This window comes from Podarcis melisellensis (assembly GCF_964234715.1).
Source record: "Podarcis melisellensis genome assembly, chromosome: 8".
Classification (NCBI taxonomy): domain Eukaryota; kingdom Metazoa; phylum Chordata; class Lepidosauria; order Squamata; family Lacertidae; genus Podarcis; species Podarcis melisellensis.
Genome location: NC_138540.1, coordinates 58321984 through 58347070, shown reverse-complemented (window position 1 = coordinate 58347070; position 25087 = coordinate 58321984). Strand labels below are relative to the sequence as shown.

At 43.6% G+C, this 25087-nt stretch overlaps 1 protein-coding gene and 1 long non-coding RNA gene across 3 annotated transcripts; both read left to right on the top strand.

The window, feature by feature from the left end:
* Positions 1-2608: 2608 nt before the first annotated feature.
* On the top strand, positions 2609-24745 carry RNF19B (ring finger protein 19B). 2 transcript variants are annotated; one of them, XM_081924194.1, is made up of 9 exons: positions 2609-3689; positions 15612-15817; positions 16950-17091; positions 18443-18605; positions 19272-19386; positions 21319-21459; positions 21815-22022; positions 22631-22762; positions 23965-24745. In XM_081924194.1, exons 1-9 carry the CDS (start codon positions 2749-2751, stop codon positions 24419-24421), a joined length of 2505 nt encoding a protein of 834 aa, XP_081780320.1. In that variant the 5' UTR covers positions 2609-2748; the 3' UTR covers positions 24422-24745. The 2 variants fall into 2 exon arrangements, with proteins under 2 accessions (XP_081780320.1, XP_081780319.1); XM_081924193.1 differs by having other exon boundaries at positions 16947-17091.
* Positions 3713-10471, top strand: LOC309377230. The gene is made up of 2 exons (XR_014171495.1): positions 3713-5324; positions 5436-10471. It is a non-coding gene; the product is annotated as an uncharacterized lncRNA (long non-coding RNA).
* Positions 24746-25087: the final 342 nt, after the last annotated feature.

The window sequence follows — 25087 nt, the reverse complement described above, 5'->3', positions numbered from 1 at the left end:
TTTTGTCCCTTGATTTTGGGTGTGGGGAACTGTGGGAGGCTGGTTGCAGCAATAGGCTCAAGTTCTTTGTGACCTGTTTCTCTTGCAAAGTCTCAGGTCCTGCACAGGCTTCAGGGAAGATTTAAACCCCGATAGCAACCTGAACCCTGAAGAGAGAAACCAGAAGGATAAACCACAGCCAGCTGTGTTCTAAGTGGGGGGTGGGGCAGGAAAGGAAGTAATGATACTTCAAAGAGAAAATTTAACTTGGGGCTTGCAGATAGCAAGGTCTGTGATCCTAGCTATGGACAGGACAGGACTTGTCAAGTGTCCACATGTTTGTCTGTGCTTCGCTTTAGTGGTGGAGGTACTGATGTTCTGAATAGCGATGGCTGTGGAATGCCAGCCGGGGAGAGCGCTGTTGCACACAGGTAGGGCTTCTCAAAGGCATCTGGTTGGCCACTGTGAGAAAAGAATGCTGGACACTTGCAGCACACTTGCAGAAAGGAAAACCTCAGCTCATTGAGGCCAGGAATTGGGCTCTTCCCCACCTGACAGCTTTATCAGTGGGATTTTATTTATACTTTTTATAAAGTCTCCCTAAGCTCAACCTCATCTATGTTCATTCTACTAGAGTAGGGTGCTAAAAATTTACAAACAAAGATTTTGGGTTGAATAATCGACTGCCCATTAATTTAAATAAATATCCATCCCCATACAAGGAAAAGCTCCGTTCAGGTTGGCCCATGGAGTGTCTGGATTTGTGGCTGAAGAAGAGAAGTGGCGTATGCATTGCATTAAATGTCCATGTTGGTTTTTATTTGTATTGTTGCCTGTATCTCTTTTATAAAATGCAATATATAAGAAATAAAGGAAGCAATACAAATACAATTAAGAACAATATGGCATTTAGCACAGCATATTACACTTGCTAAAACTATCTGCCAAGACCCTCAGCGATGTTCAGGTGGTCTGTGGGGAAAAGGTTTGGGAACAACTGCACTAAACACCTTCCAGAAGTATTGCAAGACCTCCATATTGGAGTAGACCTTCAGGGCTCAGCTTACACTGGAAAAGGGTGGGAATTTTCTTACTGAAATAGGCGAAAACCTATTTCTGGCTTTTTGCTGCCTGCTCAGAACCCAAAGGGTTGGGTTTGGTAGTGCAAGAAGCAATATTTGCCCAAATATTCCCTTGTATATGAATCTCTCCCAGGCACAAGGTTGCTTCCATGCAGTTTCCTCTGGAACTCATGGTTTATTCATTATTACAGAAAGTCCCCCACTGGGCTGGGGGCTGCAAGTCTATAACCTGAGGCTGGAGACTGAAGCTGAATGGTGGAACACACTTGAAGACCTTTATGCAAATTTGATTCCATGTGTCTATTAGGTGTCCAGATCTTACGAGTTCTAGTGAAAAAACAAGTGATGTTTGAACAGATGAACAGGGAGCTGCTGGTCCAGACCCTCACCCAGGAAAGGAGATGCAAACTCTAGGGTTCACCTTGTAGTTCCCAGAGACAGAGAGAAATGCACCTTCTGTCATGGCATCTCAAGAACAATAGGTCCCCAGTTCCTTGGTTCCTGCTGGTGTTTCCTGTTCAGGGCAAGTGCTTCCAATAGGATTTACAAGCTTTGGAACCTATGGGAGCAGATGATCTAGGCTTCTGGTTTTCACTGTGCATAGAAAAACTGACACTAGAGGACAAGTGTCTAAAGGGCATTTGTCATGCATGTATAATTACACACACAGAGAACATAATATGTTGTGTCTGGCTATAAATACAAATCAAGCAGCCAGAAATGGAGGAAGCTGAAACAAAGTAACTTAAAGAAACTGAAGAATCTTGGTACAGTAGTTTGGGATTTCATTGTGCAAGATGAGGCTCCCTTACCTGGAGCAGCTTGAGACTTTTTGGCTCTTGTCACGACTACAGGCTTATCCAGAGCTAAGGATGGTGATCCTCAGAGCTGTAGTTTTTAAAGGGTTCTGAGAGTTGTCGAGGTCCCCTATTTTGCTCCCAGAATTACAATTCTCTGAGTTCTCTGGGTTTGTTAAATCACCCTGGAAACTGTAGCTCTTTGAGGGGAACAGGGGGCTTGGAGATGCCAGGGCTAGAATCTGGGCCTTCTATATGCCAAGCATGTGCTTTGCTATTGCCCATATGTTGAGGCTTGTGCCCTACACCCTTTTTCAACTAGAGGGGCAAAATTAGGGGCTTGGGGTGGCAGCTGGAACCTGTGGCATTTAGAAAACCTACTTTAGCCCCCCCCCCCAAAAGGCGTTGGAGCCAGTTAGAGTTGTTTGATGCTATTCCTCAACCTGAACATATTCCGGCCCAGTATTTATTTTATAAGACTTATACACTGTCTTCTTTGTGGGGGGAGGCAAATCAAAGGCAAAAATAGCAGAGGCTCACATGAACTCTGCACACACAGAGAAACAAGGCTTTGCCTGCCCACCCTCTGAGACTGAGAGCGCCTCACGAGCCTTCCTTTTGGACCTTCACTCTCTATGAGCAGCTCGTAGGCTCAAAGCACAACGCCTGCATTACATGTAATTACATAAAATACATTGGTTCTTAAGTCGCCTTCCCCCGCTTGGGACGCATGCGCATTGCGAAAGGAGCAGACAGCTTGGGTAAGGAAAGCGAGTTGTGTGGAGCTGACGCGCGTGCGCCTGCGCAGCCGGAGCTGGAAGGCCGTTGGCGGCGGTTGGGTTACCTCAGCAGTCAGTCAGTGGGTCGGTTGGTCGGGCCATCGGCCGCGCATGCGCTCTCTCCTCCCCCCGCCTCACTCCCCTTTCTCTCTCGTTTCACCTCAGAGGAGGCGCAGAGCCGAGCGGGCGACGCTGCCGCCGCTTTCTCCGGCCGTCCGCCTCTCCTTCGCGATGGGCTCAGAGAAGGACTCGGAGTCGCCGCGCTCTACCTCGATCCACGCGGCTGCCCCGCCGGCCAAATGCCCCAAGAGCGGCTCAGGACAAGCAGGAGGCGGCAGAGGCACCGGCGGCGGAGGAGGTGACGGCAACAGCGGCAGTAACAGCGGCACCAGCCGGGGCCGACGCCGCCTCCTCAGCTTCCAAAGCGTCTTCTCGGCCGCCGCCTCGGCCGCCTCGTCCTCAGCCTCCGGGGCCGGAGTGCGCCGCCGCCGGAAGGCCAAGGCCAAGCCAGAGCCGCCTCAAGCCAAGCCCGCCCCGGTGGTGGAGGCGGTGGCGGCGGCGGCGATCGCCAGCCCCACCGCAGCATCAGCCCAGGCCACTCCGCCGCCGCCCTCATCGCCACCGCCACAGCCTCCTCCTGCTCCTTCGGCGGCGGTTACCGGGGAGGGCGATGCCGCCGCCGCCGCTGCCGCCACCTCGTCTTCGTCGTCGTCTTGTGGTGCGGAGTGCGAGGAGGGCGGCGAGGAGTCCTCCCCGTCGGAGCTGGAGTGCCCGCTGTGCCTGGTGCGGCAGCCGGCGGGCAACGCGCCGCGCCTCCTCTCATGCCCGCACCGCTCGTGCCGCTCGTGCCTCCGCCAGTACCTGCGCATCGAGATCACCGAGTCGCGCGTCAACATCAGCTGCCCCGAGTGCAGCGAGCGCCTCAACCCGGCCGACATCCGCCTCCTCCTGCGCGACTCGCCCCACCTCGTCGCCAAGTATGAGGAGTTCATGCTCCGCCGCTGCCTGGCCGCCGACCCGGACTGCAGGTGGTGCCCGGCCCCGGACTGCGGGTGAGAGAGAGCAAAGTCAGGGGCAGGAGGAAGGACACGCTTAATAATAATAATAATAATAATAATAATAATAATAATAATAATAATAATAATAATAATAATAATAATTAAAAACAGCAGCTGCTACTTTGGTGGCCGTTATGGGAAGTAAATTGCTTTATCTGCATTAGCCTGCTGTGATCTTTACAACAACCCTGGAAAGGTTGGCCGGTTTGGATCTTGCCCCCCATGTTACAGATAGGGATGGGTGAGGTCCAGACAGCACCACCTAGCGGGCTCTTGCCAGTGGGGGACATTAAACCTAAGAACAGCATGATTCCAAGCGGCTTAGTCCTGCACCAATTCAGAGCGATTGGGGCCAGCCATGATTGGCAGGATGTGTACCAGGTTTCAAGGTTCACAGACGGGCATGTAGTACTAGGGAGATAACTCTTTTTAAAGGTCATGTCACTGAGCCCCAGCTGCAGTTTAAAGTTTAAAGGTGCAGGGGAGGTGCCTTTGCATTGACTAAATATTGTCTTTGTAGCCAAGCCAATGTTCTGTACCAGCTGAATACATGGTGCATTAGAGTGAAATGAGCAAAAATGGTATCAACAGTTTACAGTTTAAAAGTGGATAGTTTAGAAAGAAAATGGCAAAGTGATGGAAATATAAGAAAAAGGGGTGTCAAGAGCACCTCTGGCTTTTTTCTGCTGGGGATAAGGGCTTTGGGAATTAAGCCCAGAGGCTTTGTGGGAGAGGTGGTTTTTGCAGATTTTATATTCTTGTTTAGTTCACACACTGCTGCTTCATTTGGGAAATAGTGTATAATTGTGTCTATAGTTCATATCTCACCTGCCATGAACAGTCATAGCAAGCCATTTAGCTTTAGCCCCTTATCTGCAATAAAGTTAACATCATTATTTTATATTTTTTCCGACTTGTAGGAGTGTTTGAAAAACACTTGAACACTAAGAACATTGTATGCAGTAATAAGTATTGTATTTTTAACTACTGTTCACTTATTTTATTTTATTAAGTTTCTATCCTGTCCTTCCTCTGAAAGGAGCCCAGACTGCTCCATGTTCCTATAGAAATTAAGTGTAGTACGGGGAATGTTGCTTCAACAATGGTGCCTCATCTGACTTTTTCTGTCCAGAGGGAGACAAGTAAGTGCCCTGTTCCCAAACTGCTCACACTGTCTCTTTCAATATCCTAGGGGAAATGGTGGCAAACAGCAGAAATTTTTTAAGACTAAAGCATTGCTGATCAAGTGCACGCAGTGCACCAGCAGGACTATGTCCAGCAATGAAGTGTCAATTTGAATGCACTTAGTTTCTTCCAATCATTCGCAGCCCTTAATAAAGGAGTTTCTCCAATCTCATTAAGGCACCTATTTTTGCTGCCTAATGGTTATAATTTTGCCAAGGAATAGGTGTGAGTGAAAGTGAAAATGAAAACAAAACTTTCATTATCAGATAATTTGGAAGTGCCAAAGATGTGCTAGAACCTGCGTTAAGTATTTAAAAATCAGCAAATCAGCATATACATTCCTCATAGGATTGTAGTCTAAACCTTTAGAGGACCCAGGGAGCTGCATCTCTTGAGTGAACACTTTCTTTACAGGGCTTGGGTAATACCGAACACGGTCATAGTGTAGGAAGGGAAATAGGATGTATGTATAAGATCAACAGCGCTGGCCCCTGGCCTCTTAAGTGAGATGGGCGCACAACCCCAGAGTCTGTCAAGACTGGCCCGTACGGGCAGGGGTACCCTTACCTTTATAAGATCAGTTATCATGGTGCAGACTGAAAACACGTGGAAGACACAAACTTTACAAGATCAGTATATCCTTTAAAGTTTGAGGTGTTTATTAAGGACTGTCTTTCCCTCTGTAAATGGAGGGCAACACATAAGTAATGGAGGGAAGCACATGTATGTGTAAACAAAACTAACTGCATTTACAAGGATTTGTGCATCTAGAAATTTATTAAAGGGCAGACTATAATGAAACAGTTCACTCTATGCTGTGGCTATCAAATCCTCAAGAGGAATACTTATATGAAATGGAAATGCTATCTCAAACACTTTGTGTTGGCATGTAAGGATAAGCTGGGATCTCTGGGTTATTGTGGTTTAGCATGAACGAGTAGTACCTGCTGCTTGATTGATCCCACATTTCTCCTCCCCAGTACAAGGAGCATAAACAAACCTAAGAAACCATGAGTGGTGGTAGTTAGTAATAAACTGCCCTTCTTCAAAAGACCTTAACAAATCTTAAGCTGTGGTTTATTGTTACCTTATAGACTATGACTTGTTGGTCTCAGTAACAGAGGAGCGGTGGCCCATCAAGAGGGAAGATAATGTGTCAGACAGCTGTGGAAAGTCCCAGTTTATGGTGATCTAGATACTCCCAAATCATTCTGTGGCTTGAATCCTTGGCAAGGACTGGCTGGCACTGCTGATGGTAGTTAATTAACTAGGTCCTGCAGTGAGGTGTGAATTGTACTTTGTGTCATTCCTGTCTACTTAGTTGCAGGTAGACTTTGCTCAGAATCGTTTTGTCAGTAAAATTTATTTTCCTGAGAATCTGGTTTAAGTATTAGTGAATATTTATTGATGTGGGGTTGATGTTACAGACAAGGAGGAGTGGGTGATCCTTGGAAGTAGGGGCAAGGGGAGTTTGATTTGAAATTTTCTGATCACAAGTGTTGCATGTATTTCAGCTTTGTGGTGGATTTTTTTTTACTGAAAAGTTCCTGTTTCTAAAATGCCAGGGAATTGTGGGTCTTTCTCAGCACCTCTGTATGGTGAGAAGTTCAGCAGCCTTAAGCTATCCTTTCACAATAGTGGAGGAAACTGTAAACAATGACTTTCAGTAAGAACAGAAACTTGCACATTCTGGTAAGAAAGCATTTTATGTATGAGGATGCAGGTGGTGAAATGTTGAATCATTGTGATTCAACATCCAGTTGGGTAACTGGGAAATGGCCTAGCCTTTGGCAGTTAGTCAGAATGAGATTTGAGTAAGTCTTGTTTTACTTTCACTTCTGTTTTCTTTTAAATCAGCCTCCCAAAGTTTCTCTTAACACAGCATGGAAAGTACAAGCAGTGATTCTTTAAATTGTCCTTTAGAACATTCATCTTAAAACATGGGGTAAGGGAAGGTGTAATGTACTGGGCACTGCAGAAAATTCTTGGAATTCTTGTAATTGCTTCTGATTCGTTGATTTCTGGCATGCATATGTTGTTGCTGGGCAGTCCCAAATTATGCTGTACTGCATAATTAGGGGAATTAGAGATAAAAAGGTGGGCAAGCATACCACCCACATGGTAGCTCCCCTAAATACTGTTGGGCAGTTTTTCTGCTTTGCTTAATTAGCAAGAATCTGGTTATCACTTAACTGTTTCCTCTATTCAACTGATGCAAAATTTATCAGATTTGATAGGAAACATAAAACAAGCTGATGGAACACCCTGCTCTTGGATAGATGCCGCCAACTTGCTTTATTTGAGATAGTGCTACTTCTGTGGCAGGGTTCTGAAGGTTAGTGTGCTATTTAACACTGAAATGAAATATATCCTATCTGGCTGCCTTGTATTCTAAGCTAATAGTTTGTACATAGAGACCCTGAAGACTACCCAGAAACATTCTGAAAGAAGCTTCAGCACTGTATCCTTTGTAACAAACTTTGAGACACTGGTGGGTTTCATGATGTTCACTGCTGGAATCTAGATTTTGTTTTGTTAAAAAATACACTATTCTTAAATTTGCAGAAGTTCGTTTAAAAATGAAATATCACCCCTGCCAAAAGTCTGGAAACAGGCAAGAGATAATGAACCAGACCTTTTCCATATTAAAGTGTTATATTTTACATTTCTCTGTATATAATAACAATGTAAGAATATAGCCCCCATTTGTAGTGCCTCATCACAATCCTGGATTTGCATGAAATCAGGGTGGGGTAAGGGGCAAAGTTACAGGCAGGTTGTGCAGAAGGTTGCCATGGCATGGTAGCAAAAAAGAAGAAGAGAGGGATTATGAGGGGGAAAGTGGTTTTAAACAATGGCAGAAGTTTGAGTAGAGTAGCAGGGGTAACACTGAGTGGGGCAAAGTGGCAGTTTAAAACAGGGTTTGAGTACACTGAGAAGGAAGTTTTGAAATGCTTTGCTTTAGCTTTGTGCTGTTAGCTTCTGTGTTGTATGCATCTCTGCTTGTTCTCTTTCTTAAAACCGATTTGGTTTAAAACAAGCAAAAATCCTCAGTGGTCTTCCATTCTTGCTTTACTCAAACCTCTGCTGTTGTTTAAAATCACAACCCCCCCCCCCCAGGGTTACTCCACCACAGCTTTATTCAAACTTTTACCAGTTTAAAGCAACCTCTTTCAGTATTTTTTCCTTGTTGCTGAACTCAAACTTCTCTCTCTTCCATTCCTCAGAGAAATAAAGGATGCTGAGCCCTCAAATATCCCACAGTAGCTTCACAGAATGTATGTCACTCCTGATACCATGTGTTGTCTTCAACATGAAGTTCAGTGAAGATTCAGTGTAGTAATTTAGAAGAGTTAGTTTGTTAACAATCAAACATCTATATATGTACAACATCCTTTAAAACTGAACAGCCCAACTGACAGTCTTGGTTTTAAGATTCTACTCGTTTTTAAAGTTACAGTAATGTATATCATCATGGTGTGTGTCCACAAAGGGGGCTGCAGAATAGGGGAGTTGAGAAAGCATGCAAATGGTGATCTGTGTGCAAGGGAGAGTTGAGAAAAGTGAGGACAAGGGTGGAATAAAAAAGGGGGTGATGGTAAAAATAGGAGTGTAAAAGGGGTTGCAAAAAAGAGGTAGTAAGAGGCATGGGAATGGGGTTGAAGACTAAAGCAGAGTCATGAAAGGGTCTGCAGAATAAGAGGGAATAGCTTCATAATTGAGTGGAAGGTGAAAAAGGTGCTTAGTTGCTCTGTGTTGGAAGTGGAAGGTACCCGAGATTACCATGCGGTTGGTTTGTATGTAAGGGTGTTTCACAAAAAAGAGGACGAGGCACAGACAAGGGGGTGAAGATGAAATGAGTGCAAAGTGAGTCTATAGAATAGAGAGAACTGGCATCAGAAATGGGGTTTGAGAGGTGAAAAGCTAGCTTTGGAATTGCATGGGGTGGGAAGGGGAAGCTCTAGGGCACGGGTCAGCAAACCTTTTCAGCTGTGGGCTGGTCCACTGTCCCTCAGACCTTGGGGGCTGGACTATATTGGGGGAGGAGAGAACAAACTCCTGTGCCCCACAAATAACCCAGAGATGCATTTTAAATATAAGGACACATTCTACTCATGTAAAAACACGCTGATTCCCTGACCATCTGCAGGCTGGATTTAGAAGGCAATTGGGCCAGATCCAGCCTCCGGGCCTTAGTTTGCCTACCCATGCCCTAACCATTGCTTTTCCTTCCCCCTTTGCAATTCTTGAATCTTCATAGAATTTTCGGGAGGCAGGGAGAGATGGAGAAAGAGCACAGATCTACCCATGGGTAGGCAAACTAAGGCCCAAGGGCCAGATCCAGCCCAATCGCCTTCTAAATTCAGCCCATGGACAGTCTGGGAATCAGCGTGTTTTTACATGAGTGGAATGTGTAATTTTTATTTAAAATGCATCTCTGGGTTATTTGTGGGGCATAGGAATTCGTTAACCCCCCCCCCAGTATAGTCCGGCCCCCCCACAAGGTTCTGAGGGACAGTGGACCACGCCCCTGCTGAAAAAGTTTGCTGACCCCTGCTCTAGGGGGTTAATGTGGGGGGCTGTTAGGTGGGTTGGTGAGCAGCACAAGCAGGCAGTGCAGCTGCTAGTGCTAGTAATACTGTTAGAATACAGTATCAAAAAAAATGGTTGCACAAAATCCAGCTGCAGTTTTGCATATCACTTGCTTGAACAGCAGCTATCAATTTTTCACCTATCAGGTGGATTTTATGTGTAAAAAACATTTGGAAGAGACAGTGGGATAGGGCATGTGCTCTGATGAATAGCTGTCACATTTACACAAAAGTCAATTGTACATGGTGCCAAGATAGCATATGTGCTGCCTGAAGTAGTACCTAAGAGCTGTCAGTAATCTGTGTGGGTTCAGAACGATGCATATGATTTCTTTCTCCCTGCTTCTCACATGTTTTGTAGAAAATCTTTGTCACATAGGTTTCATAGTTCAGTTTCTCTGTGAGACTGCAGTAAAAGCATGTTCTGAGAAAAATAGCATGGAAAATCCTCATGGTTTCTGCATCCCACCCATGCTTCAAGCATCTTCATAAATTGGCAAGCTTAGCTATTCTGCCTAGGGAGGTAAACTGCAGACATAACACAAGGGTGTGTTTCCATGGTAATGTTGGTCTTCTAGTGCACAGTTAGATCTGCATACAAATCTGGAACTACCTTTTTCATTGTAGTCAGCTCGTGCTGCTGTCTGACATTCGTTGCTTTGTATTTTTCCCTGATGTTGGGGAAATTTCAGGGCATTAAAATAAATTCATTGTGTTGGCAGAATTACCAGTAAATGAGTAGAGCAGAGCATGAATAGGGTGGGGCATACATTTAGCTCTCATTCAGTCAGTGGAAGTGAAAGGTGGTAGGCAGATTGGTACTTGAGGTCAAGGTAGAAGCAGGATTCTATATCTATTTTTATTGACTTGTATTATATTATATTATATTATATTATATTATATTATATTATATTAGTATACATACAGCTTTTTATTTATAAATTTGTGCACCTCAAAGCAGTTCAAAATATGCAAATAAATAAAATAAATACAATTAACTTAAAATACTAGATAGTCATATCTTTTCAGCAGCTAGAACCCAAAAATATCTTAAAATTGGCTGTAGGAAAATGTCATGATAAACAGAATGGTTTTTAACTATCTGTGAAATTATCCTATCACCACTGCTCTCCTGATCTCCATGGGGAGCTTCTTCCACAAAATGGGTGCCACAATAGTTGTCCCTCCAGCCAACTAAGCAGTGCAGTCAGAAGTGCCCCACCCAAATAACACAGTGTCATTGATGGACTATAAAGAAAAGGGAGTCTTGAATATACTGTAATCTGTTCCCAAGCTGTTTAGGGCTTCAGAGGTCAAAAACAACACTTAAAACTTTGTTCAGCAGCTAATGAACTGCCATTGCAGATCCCTCTTTATTGATGTTACATGTGTGCAGTAGGAAGCTTCAGCAACCTAGGTGCAGCTTCTAGACCAACCTCAAGGTTAGCCCACATAGAATGTGTTACAGTAACCCAATTGTAAGGTTACCAGCATGTTGATCACAGTAGCTGGGTATCCCTGTAATCATACTTAGCAGACCTGCCAGGCATTTCCTGCCACTGAGGTCACTTGGGCCTCCAGTGACAAAGATGGATTAAAGAGTACCCCCAAACTGTGCACTTGTCCTTCCAAAAGGAGTCCAACCCCATCTAGAACTGGCAGATTTCCCTATTTCCAGACTCAAAAACACCCACCCACAATGTACTTCATTAAGGATTCTGCCATGAGTCCTGTGGAGGTCTTGTGGAGCGGTTGGTCCAATCCAGATGAAAAATAAGAACTTGGGGAGTTGAAGTTTGGCAATATAGAGAAGGGTCCCAGTGGGTTGTGGAAGATGAAATTGGGATCCCACGGAATTGAATCATAGAATTATAGAGTTGTAAGGGACCCTGAGGGTCATCTAGTCCAACCCCCTGTAATGCAGGAATCTCAACTAAAGGAGGGGGGCAGTGACTGCACAGCTGGATTCAGGGGAGGGATTGAGTGGGTTGAGAGAGATATGTTGTTCTTCTGTGATAACAGCTGCCTCTAGTCAGACCTCTGCTATTGTGGAACCACCTCTGATGTTGCCTCCTGTTAGTGATGAGCTGCTGCCTTTTGGGGAGGCAACAGACTAGGTTGGATGCAGAGCCAACTCCACTTCCGTCTTCAAGGGCATGGAGGTACTGGCACCTGCATGAACAAACCGCAGTTCCAACCCACTCAGGGGAGTGCTAATTTGCTTTCTCACTCCAAAGACTCTAGCTCCGTACCACACACTAAAAACACCCCCCTCCTCAGCAGGTTGATGGGGCATGCTGTTTGTTAGTTCAATGTGTTCACTTGTGCCTAGCCATGCATCTAAACCTTTCTTGTACGTTCTATACCCTGTAACCAGTGCCTTGCTTATATAAAAATCTGCTTTACACTTTCAAAACTTTGGCAGAAACAAGAGGCTAGCAGCAAGTGCCAGGATAGATTCAAATTCAGTTTCTGAAGGTCATGCATGACACTCACGACTCAAATGTAGTAGAGAAATAGAACTTTCCTCCAAACTTCAAATGACCACTCCTATGGCTATGTTTAGATGTTAAATAGCATTGGCAATAGAAGAGTACCCTGCAGTACCCATAGCATAACTGCAAGAAAGCTGTGGAACCAACCCCATAGATAGGACCAGAACCACTGCAATATCGTGCCCTCAACTTGTATCTTACAAAGCTGATCAGGAGGATACTATGACCTGAAGCCAGTCTGGAATGGCTCAAGATAATCAGTATCCTCCAATAAGCCTGTGTTAGGACTTCCACCATTCTTGATTCGGCTAAAAAGGGAGAACCTGTGTTCAGGAGGTAGTTAATCATAAACCTTGGTTTGCAGGTAGGGCTTATTGAGGAGTGGTCACACAACCACATCTTTAAGGTTGTCTGGCACTACCCCATTGCACAATGACACATTCACCAATCCCTGGACTTTCCTTGCCAGCCCATTCCTGCTAGCTTGAATTAGCCTTGATGGGCAAGGATATGGTAGGACAAACTATTACAAATATCTTTTCTACATCCTCAGTCCTCTTTAGCTGAAACTGATCCTACAGGACTAAACCAGATGATGAGTTGGAAACCTCACCAATATCCTTTCTAACTTTGGTGTTCAGATCACTGTGGAGATGAATGTTTTTACCTTTATTGGTGCCTAGCAAAATTATTACAGCAGGCCTCAGAGGGTCCCAGCCTACTTTTTGCTGCAGCCGGTATAAGTAAAGCACATGCCACTTTGAAAAGATCTGCTGGACAGCTACTTGAGGACACAATGGTGGCAGCCAGTTAAGCCTTTGGTGCCTTCACCACCACACAATAGGCACAATTATGTTCAGTCACTCTCACATCACATCTTAGGCCAAATGTGCTTTACCTATCATCTTTTCTATGTCATTGTCAGAAATTCTGCAGAGAACCACAGTGTTACTCAGGCTCCACAGTGTCAGACAGAGGGCTTGATGGCAATTTTGTTGATAGCCTGCTTCATCTCACCGTTCCACATCAAGACAGGAAACATCCCCAGAGCATTCAAGAATCAGTTGGATTCCATAAGTCTTCAATGGCAGACCATTCTGATAGACCCTTTATGCTTGGAGGGAGAGATTTTTGTCATGACACCAAATCTCGCAAAGGCTTGTGTTACATGAAATACATTTGACAAACACACAAGACGTAACCGGCTGTGCATTCACATAAACAATACTCCTATATATTCTTATCACAATATCAAATGTTTATCTTGCACATAAACAGCACACAAAGTGCAATAATATAGATGGAAGTCCCAATAAATCAGTTCATTCATAAAGACCAAATGTCTTCTAGTTTCTGTTCCACATATGTTCATAAAGTCCAAATTGGAGCCTACTACAGTTCCACAGTGTTGACAAGGATTTCCGGAAGAATGCCTTGTTTCACTCTCATGGGCTTCATCAGTGGTACATGTTCATATGTAGTATATCAAAGTCATGGAACTCGCCCTCCTGGGCTTCATCCGTTGTACATATTCTAAGTAATATAAATGAATATAATGTCACATCTCCAGACTATCTCTCTCACACCCTGTGGCAAAGACTGAAATCAAAGTTATATCCCATCTTGTATGTCAGGCCGTGCAAAAATATGCTGAGACAGCTTCATGGATGCAGTGGAGGCTGGTCCAGTAGAGGCAGATTAGGCATGAACTTTGAATTCTCCAGAACAGTCCTGGGGTTCACTAACACCACAGTCAAGGACACCTCCTTCAGCTGGGTCAGATAAGCTGTTTGTTTAGCAGCAGGGTGGGTAGAACATCTGATAGCAACCCCAATCTATCTGGCCCAACAACAGGTGCAGGCCATCTAAGCCTGCTCCAATGGGGAGAAGTTCTCTGGTGAATGCAGTGATAGCTTATGAACCACAGTGACTCTCCTCCTGCCTAGACCCACTAAAACCAAATGGTTATATGAAGACTGAGACTGCTCAGGAGGTGCTGAAAACTGATGGAGTGAGGGGAGATACCCAGAAAACAGGGTGGGTGTAGGCATGAGTATTGGAATGCAGTGTATTGGAAAAGGGCCTGGCTTGCTGGCTGGAACCTTAAATAAAAGCACTTCAGTGTTTTGTTGCAGGTCCCACTTGTAGATTCTGTTCTCAATATAGTTTTGGCTGTGGAAATGCGGTTCTTGAGAAGGGGTCTTGAGAATTAATTATTGGCTTCTGTACCTTCAAGCCTGAAAGGTTTGTCATTAACACTATGTCATAGAAATTGATGATATCAGCTGTCCTCTTGCTCTCCTTGTGAAAGATGATTCTTGTAGGACAGCAGTTGGCTGCCTGATAATGATGGGGTGGAATGGCTAGAGGGGGCTTAATTCCCCAGTGGGGACTCAGTTTAGAAGAGCTGGGATAGTCAAAGCCTCTTTTCCCACCTGCTAGGAGATTATCAAACTGACAAAAAGGAAGTATAGATTCCCCAGCAGCTGCATACAAATTGTACAGCGCAGGGCCTCCCCTCCTCCATGTAAGAACTATGGCTTTCTGGAATCACATCCACTAAAAAAAATGAATGTTACATTTAGAATAACTTGTGCAAGTTAAGTACATTGCAAAAAAACCCTAGACATGTTTTATTCTGGTTGCATGTTCTGCAGAATTTGATTGAGCTGGGGAAGTTGAAATTACCTGAATTTTGACAGTGCAGAATGAAGGGAAGCATGCTCTGTAGTCATGCATATTTCTGTATCTCCTGATGAAACATAACTGTTTTTGTTGATGACTTGCATGAATTGGGGGCAGTCCATTTGATAACAGGTGGTGCCAGTTAATATATTTAAATCTGCCTCTCTGCTGGTACTGGGCATTCTTGTATACTAGAAATATAAAGCAGTCCTACAGACGTACATGAACCTCCTTTTCTGTCTTTTGAATCTGCATATTGGCACGTAGGTATGTGATGGTCACCTTTTCTAATTGTGCTACACTTGGGTAAAATGGTTTCTCCATCTCCCAGAGGTTGTGAATCATGTGGACTATTCCAGATTTCTCATGCTGCAAGATCTGAGCAATAGTCATGCAACCTGAATTATTTGGGAATTAATAGAAGAGTAACAAGGGTGATACTTCTGACCCTTACAAAATATGCAGACTACAGTGTTAGACAACCTCCTTGTGTCATTTTTTTGTGTATGGTGGGTAGCTTCTGTGACAAGGAATTGTTTTTTACCTCTCTTCTGACTTCTTTTTTGTGCTCAGGTAGAAATTGTTTGCCAATTGGTGCTTCTGTTTCCAAAGTACTAACTATAAGCCCATTAAGGGAGATGGGGAGAAAACTAACTTTATTATGACAGGCTTCTCATGGTTAGAGCTCTTAGAATGTTACACAAGCAAGTCAGTAAATGTCTTGTTCTCACCAAGGGAGAGAACAATATGTTAGATTGTAGATGTTAATTACTGTACATCGAATAATGTGCCTTAATTTTTGCTGAGATATAGGTAGTAAATCTGAGAAAGCTAGGTTAATTGTGGCTGAGTAGGCTTCTACAGAGACAGTTGTCTTTGTGGCTTTACTTCACATAGTCCAGTTTTGTCAATACAAGTCCCAAACAAAACACTGTCCTGCCATTTACTTTTTTGCTTAGTTATGCTGTTATTGCCTATGGATGTGCAAGCTGCCCCAAACTGACGTGTGAGAGAGAAGGCTGCCAGACTGAATTTTGCTATCACTGCAAGCAGATATGGCACCCAAACCAAACTTGTGACATGGCCCGCCAACAAAGAGCACAAACTCTGCGGGTACGGACAAAGCACACCTCAGGCCTCAGTTATGGACAAGAATCTGGACCAGGTATGTACCAGTGAGCTACTTGCCAGTTATTGCAGTTGTGTGTGAAGATCTCGGAAAGAGATTGACTTGATTAAATGTGACTTTTACCTTTGTATGGTAGCTAAATTTCAGCAATGTAAAAGGCAAACAGGAATCTTGGCAAATGTATCTTGGCAAACAGGAAGCATCATCACAGTTCAAGGACACATTCTGGATAGGCAAAGCTACTTGAGGAGAATAAGGGATGTGGCCTGAGAAGAATCTCAAGGTTGGATAGAGAGGCCTTGAGGGATGCTTTTAGCACCAAGGTCTAAGATTCCACACCTCTGTTTTAAAGTACCCACTTGCTTCAAGTGAGTTATAAAACTTTTACCTCAGACATAACATAACTATTGAACATAACTAGTTCAAATCAAATGTCATTCTTCAAATTGCATGCTGGCAACAGCAGTGTGTTTTGGTGGAGTTGGGAACATAGAAAGCTGTTTCTGCTAGGTCAAACTGTTTCTCCATCTAGCCCAGTGTTATTTAATCTGACTGGCAGTGGCTCTCCAAGGTCTCAGGCAAAGGTCTTTCCCCATCGCTTGATATAACTAGAGATGGCAGGGACTGAATTTGGGACCTCCTGAATTTAAAGGACTTGCAGTAATAATGAGCTATGATCCTATGCAGCCTTGTTAAAAATATCAGGGATGAATTACTTGTCAGGCCCAGGATACTCTTACCCTTTTAAACTAAGAATGAGTTTCTCAGGCAATAACCTTACCAAGTGACTTTCAGACATTCATTCTCAGTCCGCCCCCTGCCTATATGACAGGATTGTGGTAATGATAAAATGGGGGTGGAAGGGAGGAGCATATTCTCTCTTGAACTCCTTGAAGGAAAGGTGAGATTTAAATTTGGTAAATAAGTGAGTCAGGCCATGGTCCTAAGCACAGTCAATTGAATTAGAAACAATGAGGTATTGGAATCTTGACCTGCCACGTGATTTAAACACTTTTTTCATTCAAAGGAGGATGGGCTGGAAGATTAAGACTGTGGTGGTTCTTTCACCTTTCTTACAATGGAAGATCTCAAAGATTTTCAATTCCTTCTTGGGATTTATTTAGATGCACAAAATTTGACTGGGTTCTCCTTTTCAATTCCATAGCAGATGACATCAAGCCATGTCCACGTTGCAGTGCCTACATCATCAAGATGAATGATGGCAGCTGTAATCACATGACTTGTGCTGTATGTGGCTGTGAATTCTGCTGGCTTTGTATGAAGGAAATCTCTGATTTGCATTACCTCAGGTAAGTTGGAGGGTAAAATGCCCTCAAGCTGCTCTACCTTGCTAGAGATATGTTGCTGTGGTCCAAAACCTTTACTACTCAAAAGATACTGTGCTGTGGGAATATCAAAAAAGATAAAATATTGATTTGTGTTCTCATACTTAGAAATGTAGACTGATGGACTTAAAATTGATTGGCGATGGCCTTAGAACCCTTCCCAATTTCATGGGCAGCAGCACTTGCTTCTCTAAGAGCGTTCTGTCATTTTTGCTCCTTGGCATTATGTTAAAACACACCTGAATGCTCCAGGCCAGCAAACTGCTAAAATATTTGGCTTTTAAAGAGGTGGGCACACTTGCTGATGATAAATTAAGCAAGGGCATTTGATTAGCAGCCCCTGTCTGCTATTTAGCCTCTTAATTCCTGTGGAAGCAGTAAGGGTGCACTTAGTTTTTCACACATGATTTCTCCATCATGGCTTTATTTCTGTTAAACAAATCACGACATGGTGTAATATGTCATGTATTGTTGTTTATCTGAGGTTGTTTTTACCTAATTTTAAGACCTGTTAAGGAACAAATGATTGCTATTATGTCCTGATATGTAAAGCCACAGAATTCAAAGGAGGTGCACTTTCTTTTACCCATGACTATACATGGATCAGCTGCAGGGGTGGGGGGCTCTGTACTGTGTACATACATGTGTGCGCATATTATGTGTCTGTGAGAAAGTGTGCCCTCCCCCCCCCCACTGCTGGCATGTGGCCCTTGGAGGGTTGGCAGCGAGGGAATGCATGCCTCAGAGCAGCATTCGAAACTCCCATTGTTCTAGGCACATTTTGCAACAGGGAATTTCATTAGCGAGAGCAGTTTCTGAGCCTAAGATTTCAGATTAAAATTGCACAGTGGAAGGAAAGGAGGACTTTTTCTGCCTCCCCATTTCCAGCCACTCTCTGAAGACTGGAAAAGAAACCCTCTTAAGAATATTAGAGGGGTAGGCAGGGGAAGAATGGCTTTGTTTTTTGCAGTCTTCAGATGAGGACTAGACCATGTGAAAAATGAACATAAGACTTTTAGCTGCAGTTCATTCATTTTCATTTTTGTATTCTTGTTATTAAAAAAGCGCACCCAGATATTCTGTTGTGTGCATAACCTAGATTTAAGGTGCCATTTAGCTCCTAGCTTTCATATCTCAGTTTCTAACGCTGCCGCAGAGTCGAAACAGTTCCCCGTCTGTGCTGTAGACACACCTTTAGCTACTTGGACAGGAAGAGGAGGGGAGAGGTTTGGTAGAACCTTTGTGGGCAGGTGTCTGCCTTCCCCCCATTTTTGAATCTTGTTCCTCTGAAGACCAAATATAAAATCTCTTGCAGCCCTTCTGGTTGCACATTCTGGGGCAAGAAGCCATGGAGTCGTAAAAAGAAGATTCTCTGGCAGCTCGGAACATTGATTGGTGCCCCAGTGGGTATTTCCCTCATTGCTGGCATTGCCATTCCAGCCATGGTCATTGGAATCCCGGTTTATGTTGGAAGAAAGGTAAGAATAATAACTGTATACGCTGAATTAAATTCAACTACAAGGCTGATGGGGTTTTTTGCAGGGGGGAGGGGAGGTGCAGAAGTGGTGGTGGTTCCCCTGATAGTTAAGAGGGACCATACTACACCATACCTTTGAATATCAATCATTGGTAATGACAGTGGAGGAGGGCTTTTGTATACATAGCTGTTTGTGGGCTTCCCATTGGCATCTGGTTGGCTACTGAGAAACAAGATGCTAGAGTAGAAGGGCCTATAGTTAGATCCAGGAGGCTACTCTTAGGTTGGAGGTGAAGAGATCTCAGTGATAATTGAAGTTTGCATAGTGGGACCTGGGGTGGGTAATATTCCGTAGAACACGTGTGTGGTCAGCCCAACTGCATATTGCCTGCGGCTTTGCATGCCTAGTAAGTTTCATTGAAGTTGCTGCTGATTTTGTGGCATTGATTCTTGTTGGTGGTCCCTGCTCTGATTTCTGCCAGCCTGTCCAGTTATGGACAGAGTGAGACTTCCACCTCTAGAGAGTCCTTCAGCCTCTCTTCTTTTTTTCTGGAGAATCCATCTCTGCTATAAACTATTAAGAGCTGCAATAGGTAACATCTTCCTAGAATGCCATTCTTCTTTGTGTTGCATTGCCTGTTTTTATCCTTGATTCTTCTTATATCAGATTCATAGCAGGTATGAGGGGAAAAAAACCTCTAAGCACAAGAGGAACCTGGCCATCACTGGTGGAGTAACCTTATCTGTGATTGCATCGCCTGTCATTGCTGCTGTCAGTGTAGGTAAGTAGATGAGTTCTGTGTTAGAAAGCACAGTCTGACAGTGGCATTAAGAATTTCCAAACCCCAACACTCCTTAGATGGGTTATAATTTAATTACATGGAACACATATATTTCAGTTCAGGATGCGATGCAGTGCCTTTGCAGAGCATCCTCAGAACTTGGGGTGGGTGGTGGTGGTCAATGTTCATGCTTTATGGAGTGGTGGTGAATTCCTTTCTGCTCAGTAATCTTCTGGCATTGTGAAAGTGGTACAGCCAAGGACGTCCTTTGAGAGAGCTCAGGAAAACTAAACTATATTTCTCCTCCCTGTCCCTATATAGTTATGGAATTTTCTATCACTTATATTAATGTTGCCATGCACCACCTCTGTTTTCTATAGCAGGGGCAGTCAACATGATGCCCTCCAGCTTTTGTAGTACCACAGCATCTTTTACAATAAGCCACACTGAATGAGGTTGAACGTTGTCACTCTCTTCTTTGCTTGAAATAATGACTCAATAAAAAGTTGTGTGTCTTTCCTTGAAAATGAGCCTTGGTCAATACCTTCCTTAACATTACTTAAATAGGCAACTGTGTCCAAGCAACAGAGCATGCTTTCAAAAAGAAGCAGCTCTGCTTCCTTTATCCATGCCCAGTGGATTTATATGGTTTCTTTTGCTGATACCCTTGATATGGTTTCCATTCATAGATCTAGAGGATGTTTGCTTTTACATTAATATCAACTGCAACTCTATAGATCTCTTGTTGTGATTTGCAATACCTGCTACTGGTATTATGTGCTATCTCTACAGCACTAAGAGTCTTTTCACTGTGCCCAGAACAACAAGTACAGATGCTTCCATTTCTAATCTGACATAGGGTGAGAAGAATATCAGAACTCTTCACCATACTTTACAGTCCCTTGATCTCACAGTTTAGTAGATACACCCCAACCAAATAACCTCCAAGGAACTAAACTTGATATTTTTGAATGAACAGAACCCTTCCACTTGGAGGTCTTCTTATGCAAAATGGATAGACTTTTGTATATTTACTACTTCTTAAAGTTTAGACCCTGTGTCATATTTAATGTTTCATATTTTCCCTCTGGACCCATGTTCCTCCACCTCAGTCCTGCCATAGATCAGCATTTTCTCACTCTTTAACAATTATGTTTTTAAAAGAATTTTATTTATCCCTGTTCTCTTGCTAAGCTTTGCCTTTTACGAGGACAAGGTGATTTGTCAACCAGACCTCACCTTTAATTGAAATCTATTTCCTGTTTTTACCTTAGTCAAGATATAAAGTCATTCATCTCCCCGCCTCCCCCACCCACAATGACAGAAAGTTTGCTTTGCACACACTGGGTGTCAGTTTCATAATTGTCTTCTATCTTCATAGAATCAAGGATTTTGGCTAGAATAAAATGTTTGTTGTGACTTAGTGCAAAGGCAAACTGGTTTCAAAGCTCTCTTGCTTGATTGTTTCAACTTTCATGCTTTGCTAGTTGGCCAAACAGCCTATAATCACAAATATCAATTGAGAAATGGCCACTTTCTCAGGATATCCTGGGTGTCTCTATTATACTACAAAGCTCCCACTATGCTCACTTAATTCTTGATGTGAAAGTTTGTGCTGGTACTGCAGTTGCAAGAGACATTCTCCTGAGGTTTTCAATCACTCAGTTATGGAATAGCACACAAACTGCAAGAAAGAAAGGCAAGCTACTTACATGTTACTGCTGTTCTTCTAGTAGCCTTCTGTGTAATCTATGCAAACTACTCTTCTTTCCAGTTGATAGTGTTCTTAGTCTCTGACTAAGCACTTTCATGGTGGTAAGAAGATAACTGAGCGAGATGTCACTCATCCTGTCCTTGAAGAATGTGCAGAGAGGACATGTACCTGTATTTGCAGGATTCTGGTTTCCTACTAAATTTTATTCTTTTTTCCAGGTATTGGAGTCCCTATTATGTTGGCATATGTCTATGGAGTTGTGCCAATTTCTTTGTGTCGTGGTGGTGGTTGTGGAGTTAGCACAGCCAATGGGAAAGGAGTCAAAATCGAGTTTGATGAAGATGATGGGCCAATTACAGGTAAAGAAGTAACTCTGTGTTTTTAATTTTGATGGGGGCAAAACAACTGTGCTTAACAGCTTTATCCATGGACAGGTGGAAGGGTTAGATAATTGATGGGGTGAACTTGTAAGATCAGTTTGATTTTCTTTCTCTTTCTTGCTAACATTACAAACACATTACCTTGTACATATTCTTTACTTGCTGCTCCAAACTGATATGGACAAAAAGATTTAAAACTACTAAATTCATTCAGCTTCATTGTTTTGCTTCCAGGTATGCTAGTTTAAATAGAACTTAACTGGCTAATGTAGGAATGCTGCTGTCAAGTCACCTTTTGTGTTATGTTCCTTCTTATATTTTTCATGGTCTCTAGTGGCAGATGCTTGGAGGGCTCTGAAGAATCCCAGCATTGGGGAAAGCAGCATTGAAGGCCTTACCAGTGTGCTGAGCACCAGTGGGAGCCCTACTGATGGGCTCAGTGTCATGCAGGGCAACTACAGTGAGACAGCCAGCTTTGCTGCGCTCTCCGGGGGCACCCTGAGCGGTGGAGTCCTCTTGGGTGGGAAAGGAAAGTACAGCAGGTAATTAAAAGTTCATTTAGGCTACAGCACCTGTGTGTGATATCATGGGTTTGAGACTCAGTCATAAGTAAACCTAGTTTGCTTGTATTTCACAACCCGAAGCTAGGTGTTCCCATGCAAGAATGTCCCCTGTTCTTACTTCATGGTTCTATTAGATTGGAAATAAAAATGAATTGGGTTAAGTCTTTTCGGTCCTTTTGTCATGCATTGTCTTGCATACTTCAACATCCCATTGGCACAATGACAAGAAAGCTTGCCTCCTGAATCATAAGGTTATAAGGTCTGTTCCTCTGATCCAGTGTCTGAAATAGGCAGCTGTGTAATCAAATCTCTATCCAGCACCAAATGTACAGCCCAGAATTTGACTGTAGAATGTATGGGAACGTGCTACACAGGAACTGTTAGTCATGACCACAGACATGACTTAATCCTGTTCTAGAGAAAAACAGGCAAAGCAAAATTCAGCAAAATAAGTTGTTACTTAAAACTGAGTCACTTTATGCTTAATTCTTCTGAATTAAATAACTCCTTTGTGTAGTCAAACATCAAGTGAGGTGGGAGAGCTACATTAGTATAAAGAACCTAATAAATTCCTGTCCCTTGCCCAGGCTGGAAGTGCAGGCTGATGTCCAGAAAGAGATTTTCCCGAAGGACTCGGTCAGCCTTGGAGCCATCAGTGACAATGCCAGCACACGAGCTATGGCAGGCTCCATCATTAGTTCTTACAACCCCCAAGACAGGTATGTTAATGCAGTTAGTTCGTGTCTGTAATGGGGTCAGTGGTCTCTGAAGAAAGCCCATCATTTTTGTTCTGATCTTGTTAAAAGATGTTGGTAGGAGGTCAGCATAACTTGTTTTCTATGGAAAACCTCATTTAGTGAGAAGAGCCTTTTCTTGTATGGCAGATTTGGATGGAAAGTTGGATGAATGTGGCTTGGTGTGGATTTTGTTGACTATCATTCTCTGCAGATCATTCAGAAGTATTTAGCTGCAGGGGCTGATTAATGTGAAAAATTAACCGGAAGCTAAGACATAAGAATACACATACTGGATACTTCATTATTCTGCTACCAACTTAAAGAGTAAATTTTCAGATACAGTGGACCCTCAGGATATGTACTTAATTCGTTCTGGGGGTCCGTACATACCCTGAACAGTCTGCAACATGAGGTGCCACTTCTGCACACACACGCGGCACAATAGAGTGCTTCTGTGCATGACCACATGGCAAAATGTTGCCATGTTCGCAGCCCGAACGTTACATTACCCGAAAGTAATGTAACCCAAGGGTCCACTGTACCTCTCGTGCCACTTTGTTTCAGCTAACATATTTCTATGTGCTCTCAGTGTACTTCAACTGTTGCCTGCTCTTATAGGCTTGCAGTACCTAGTGGGAAGCAACACCTTTTACATAAGTTACCTTATGTCAAATGTTTTCAGGATTCTTTAGTTCTGTGTGTGACCTAGAATCAGGGAAGGCTGCTGAAACTCAGGGTGACAGTTCAAATCACTTGCAGGAGTTAGCCATCTCATTATTTTGAATTGGTTGTACCCCTGTTGCAGGCTGCAAGAGTGAGGTTCAGAGCAGGACTAGATGAGCCTTTTATGGTTGCACTTTGTCAGTGTTTAAAAAACATCTGTTTGTCTATGTGTCCAAGTGTATGCTTTTGTGCACACATATGGACCCGCATTGGAGCAGTGACTTAATGTTGTTGATACTAACATTTTGGGTTTTTTCTAGCCACAGGCTCAGGTAGCACACACACGTCAGGGATATAGCAATATGTTGTGGGGCCTTGTTCATGTATTATACTGTTTATTTTGTAGTAAGTTTTAAAAAACTATATTAGAAATGTTAACTTGCCAGAACTTCAGAATTGCAATAAATAGTTCTGAAATAAAAGTTGTCTCCTAGAACTCACATGGGCTCCTCCTTTCACAGAGAGTGTAATAATATGGAGATCCAGGTGGACATAGAGACCAAGCCGAGCCATTACCAGCTTGTTAGTGGGAGCAGCACAGAGGATTCTCTCCATGTTCACACTCAGATGGCAGAGAATGAGGAGGAGGAAGCAGAAGAAGAACAGGAGCAGATGTGCAACCACCAAAGCTGTGAGCAAAAAGACTGCATTGCTAGCAAAACCTGGGACATCACTCTAGCACAGCCTGAAAGCATCCGAAGTGACTTGGAGAGCTCAGACAGTCAGTCGGACGATGTGCCTGACATTACCTCTGATGAATGTGATTCCCCCTATCCCCAGACTGCTGCCTGCCTGCATCCCCCAAACGCCAGAGGTGCTGAGAGCCCAAGTGCCCATATTGGCCAGTGTGCCCAAGCAGAAGGGCACAGGCCAGAGGAGAGAGTCTCTACGCTGGAGTGCATTGAGGCCCGAGTATGAGGCCGCTCTCTCCTGAGAAGAAGCACACTGATTGTTACTGCCTCTACTATGGTGAGGGCCACCCAGGAGTGGGGGTGATTATGTCATTGTTGGCTTTTGTTTCTGATTCCCCAGACTGCTGCCCTAACCTGACTCTGGGGAAATGGCATTTCTTACACGATAATAAACCCTTGATCTCTCTCTTTTTTTTAATTTATTGATTCAAGCGCTTGGTGATGCTCTGTGAGTTGTGTAAGAGTGTACATAAAAGTGTGCGTGTACATCGTATGTCTGCCAAACATACGCCTAAAGAACGCCTTTAATAAAGATTCCTGTTGCCATTCATAGTGGATCCTGTCCTCCCTTTTCATAGGACTAGTAAGTTCTTCTTAATTTTCCTTGTTGCGCTCCTGCCTTGGTAAAGCTTGTTCCTTGCCCTAAAATATAAGTGATGTACCTCTAACTCAGTCTGATTAGTGCTGTTGTGTAGAAGCCTGGGTGTGGCACACATACTTCCAACAAGAGTAAGGTGAAAGTTTGAATTTGCTGCCCTCCAGAGGCTGCTTGAGTCTCTGCAGTTGCAAGTTTGCTTTGCATCATGACAGAGCACTCAGTGATACTGTGGTGTTGAATGCTCTGAGACTTATTGAAGTGATAAGGACACTTGACAACAATACACTTCATTTA

What these genes read in the sequence shown, in the direction of transcription:
- RNF19B (XM_081924193.1), top strand. Translation starts at nt 2,749, where the DNA reads ATGCGCTCTCTCCTCCCCCCGCCTCACTCCCCTTTCTCTCTCGTTTCA. An exon ending in TCTGATTTGCATTACCTCAG is followed by an intron (nt 17,092 to 18,442) that starts GTAAGTTGGAGG and finishes AATCTCTTGCAG; the next exon opens with CCCTTCTGGTTGCACATTCT. An exon ending in TCTTACAACCCCCAAGACAG is followed by an intron (nt 22,763 to 23,964) that starts GTATGTTAATGC and finishes CTCCTTTCACAG; the next exon opens with AGAGTGTAATAATATGGAGA.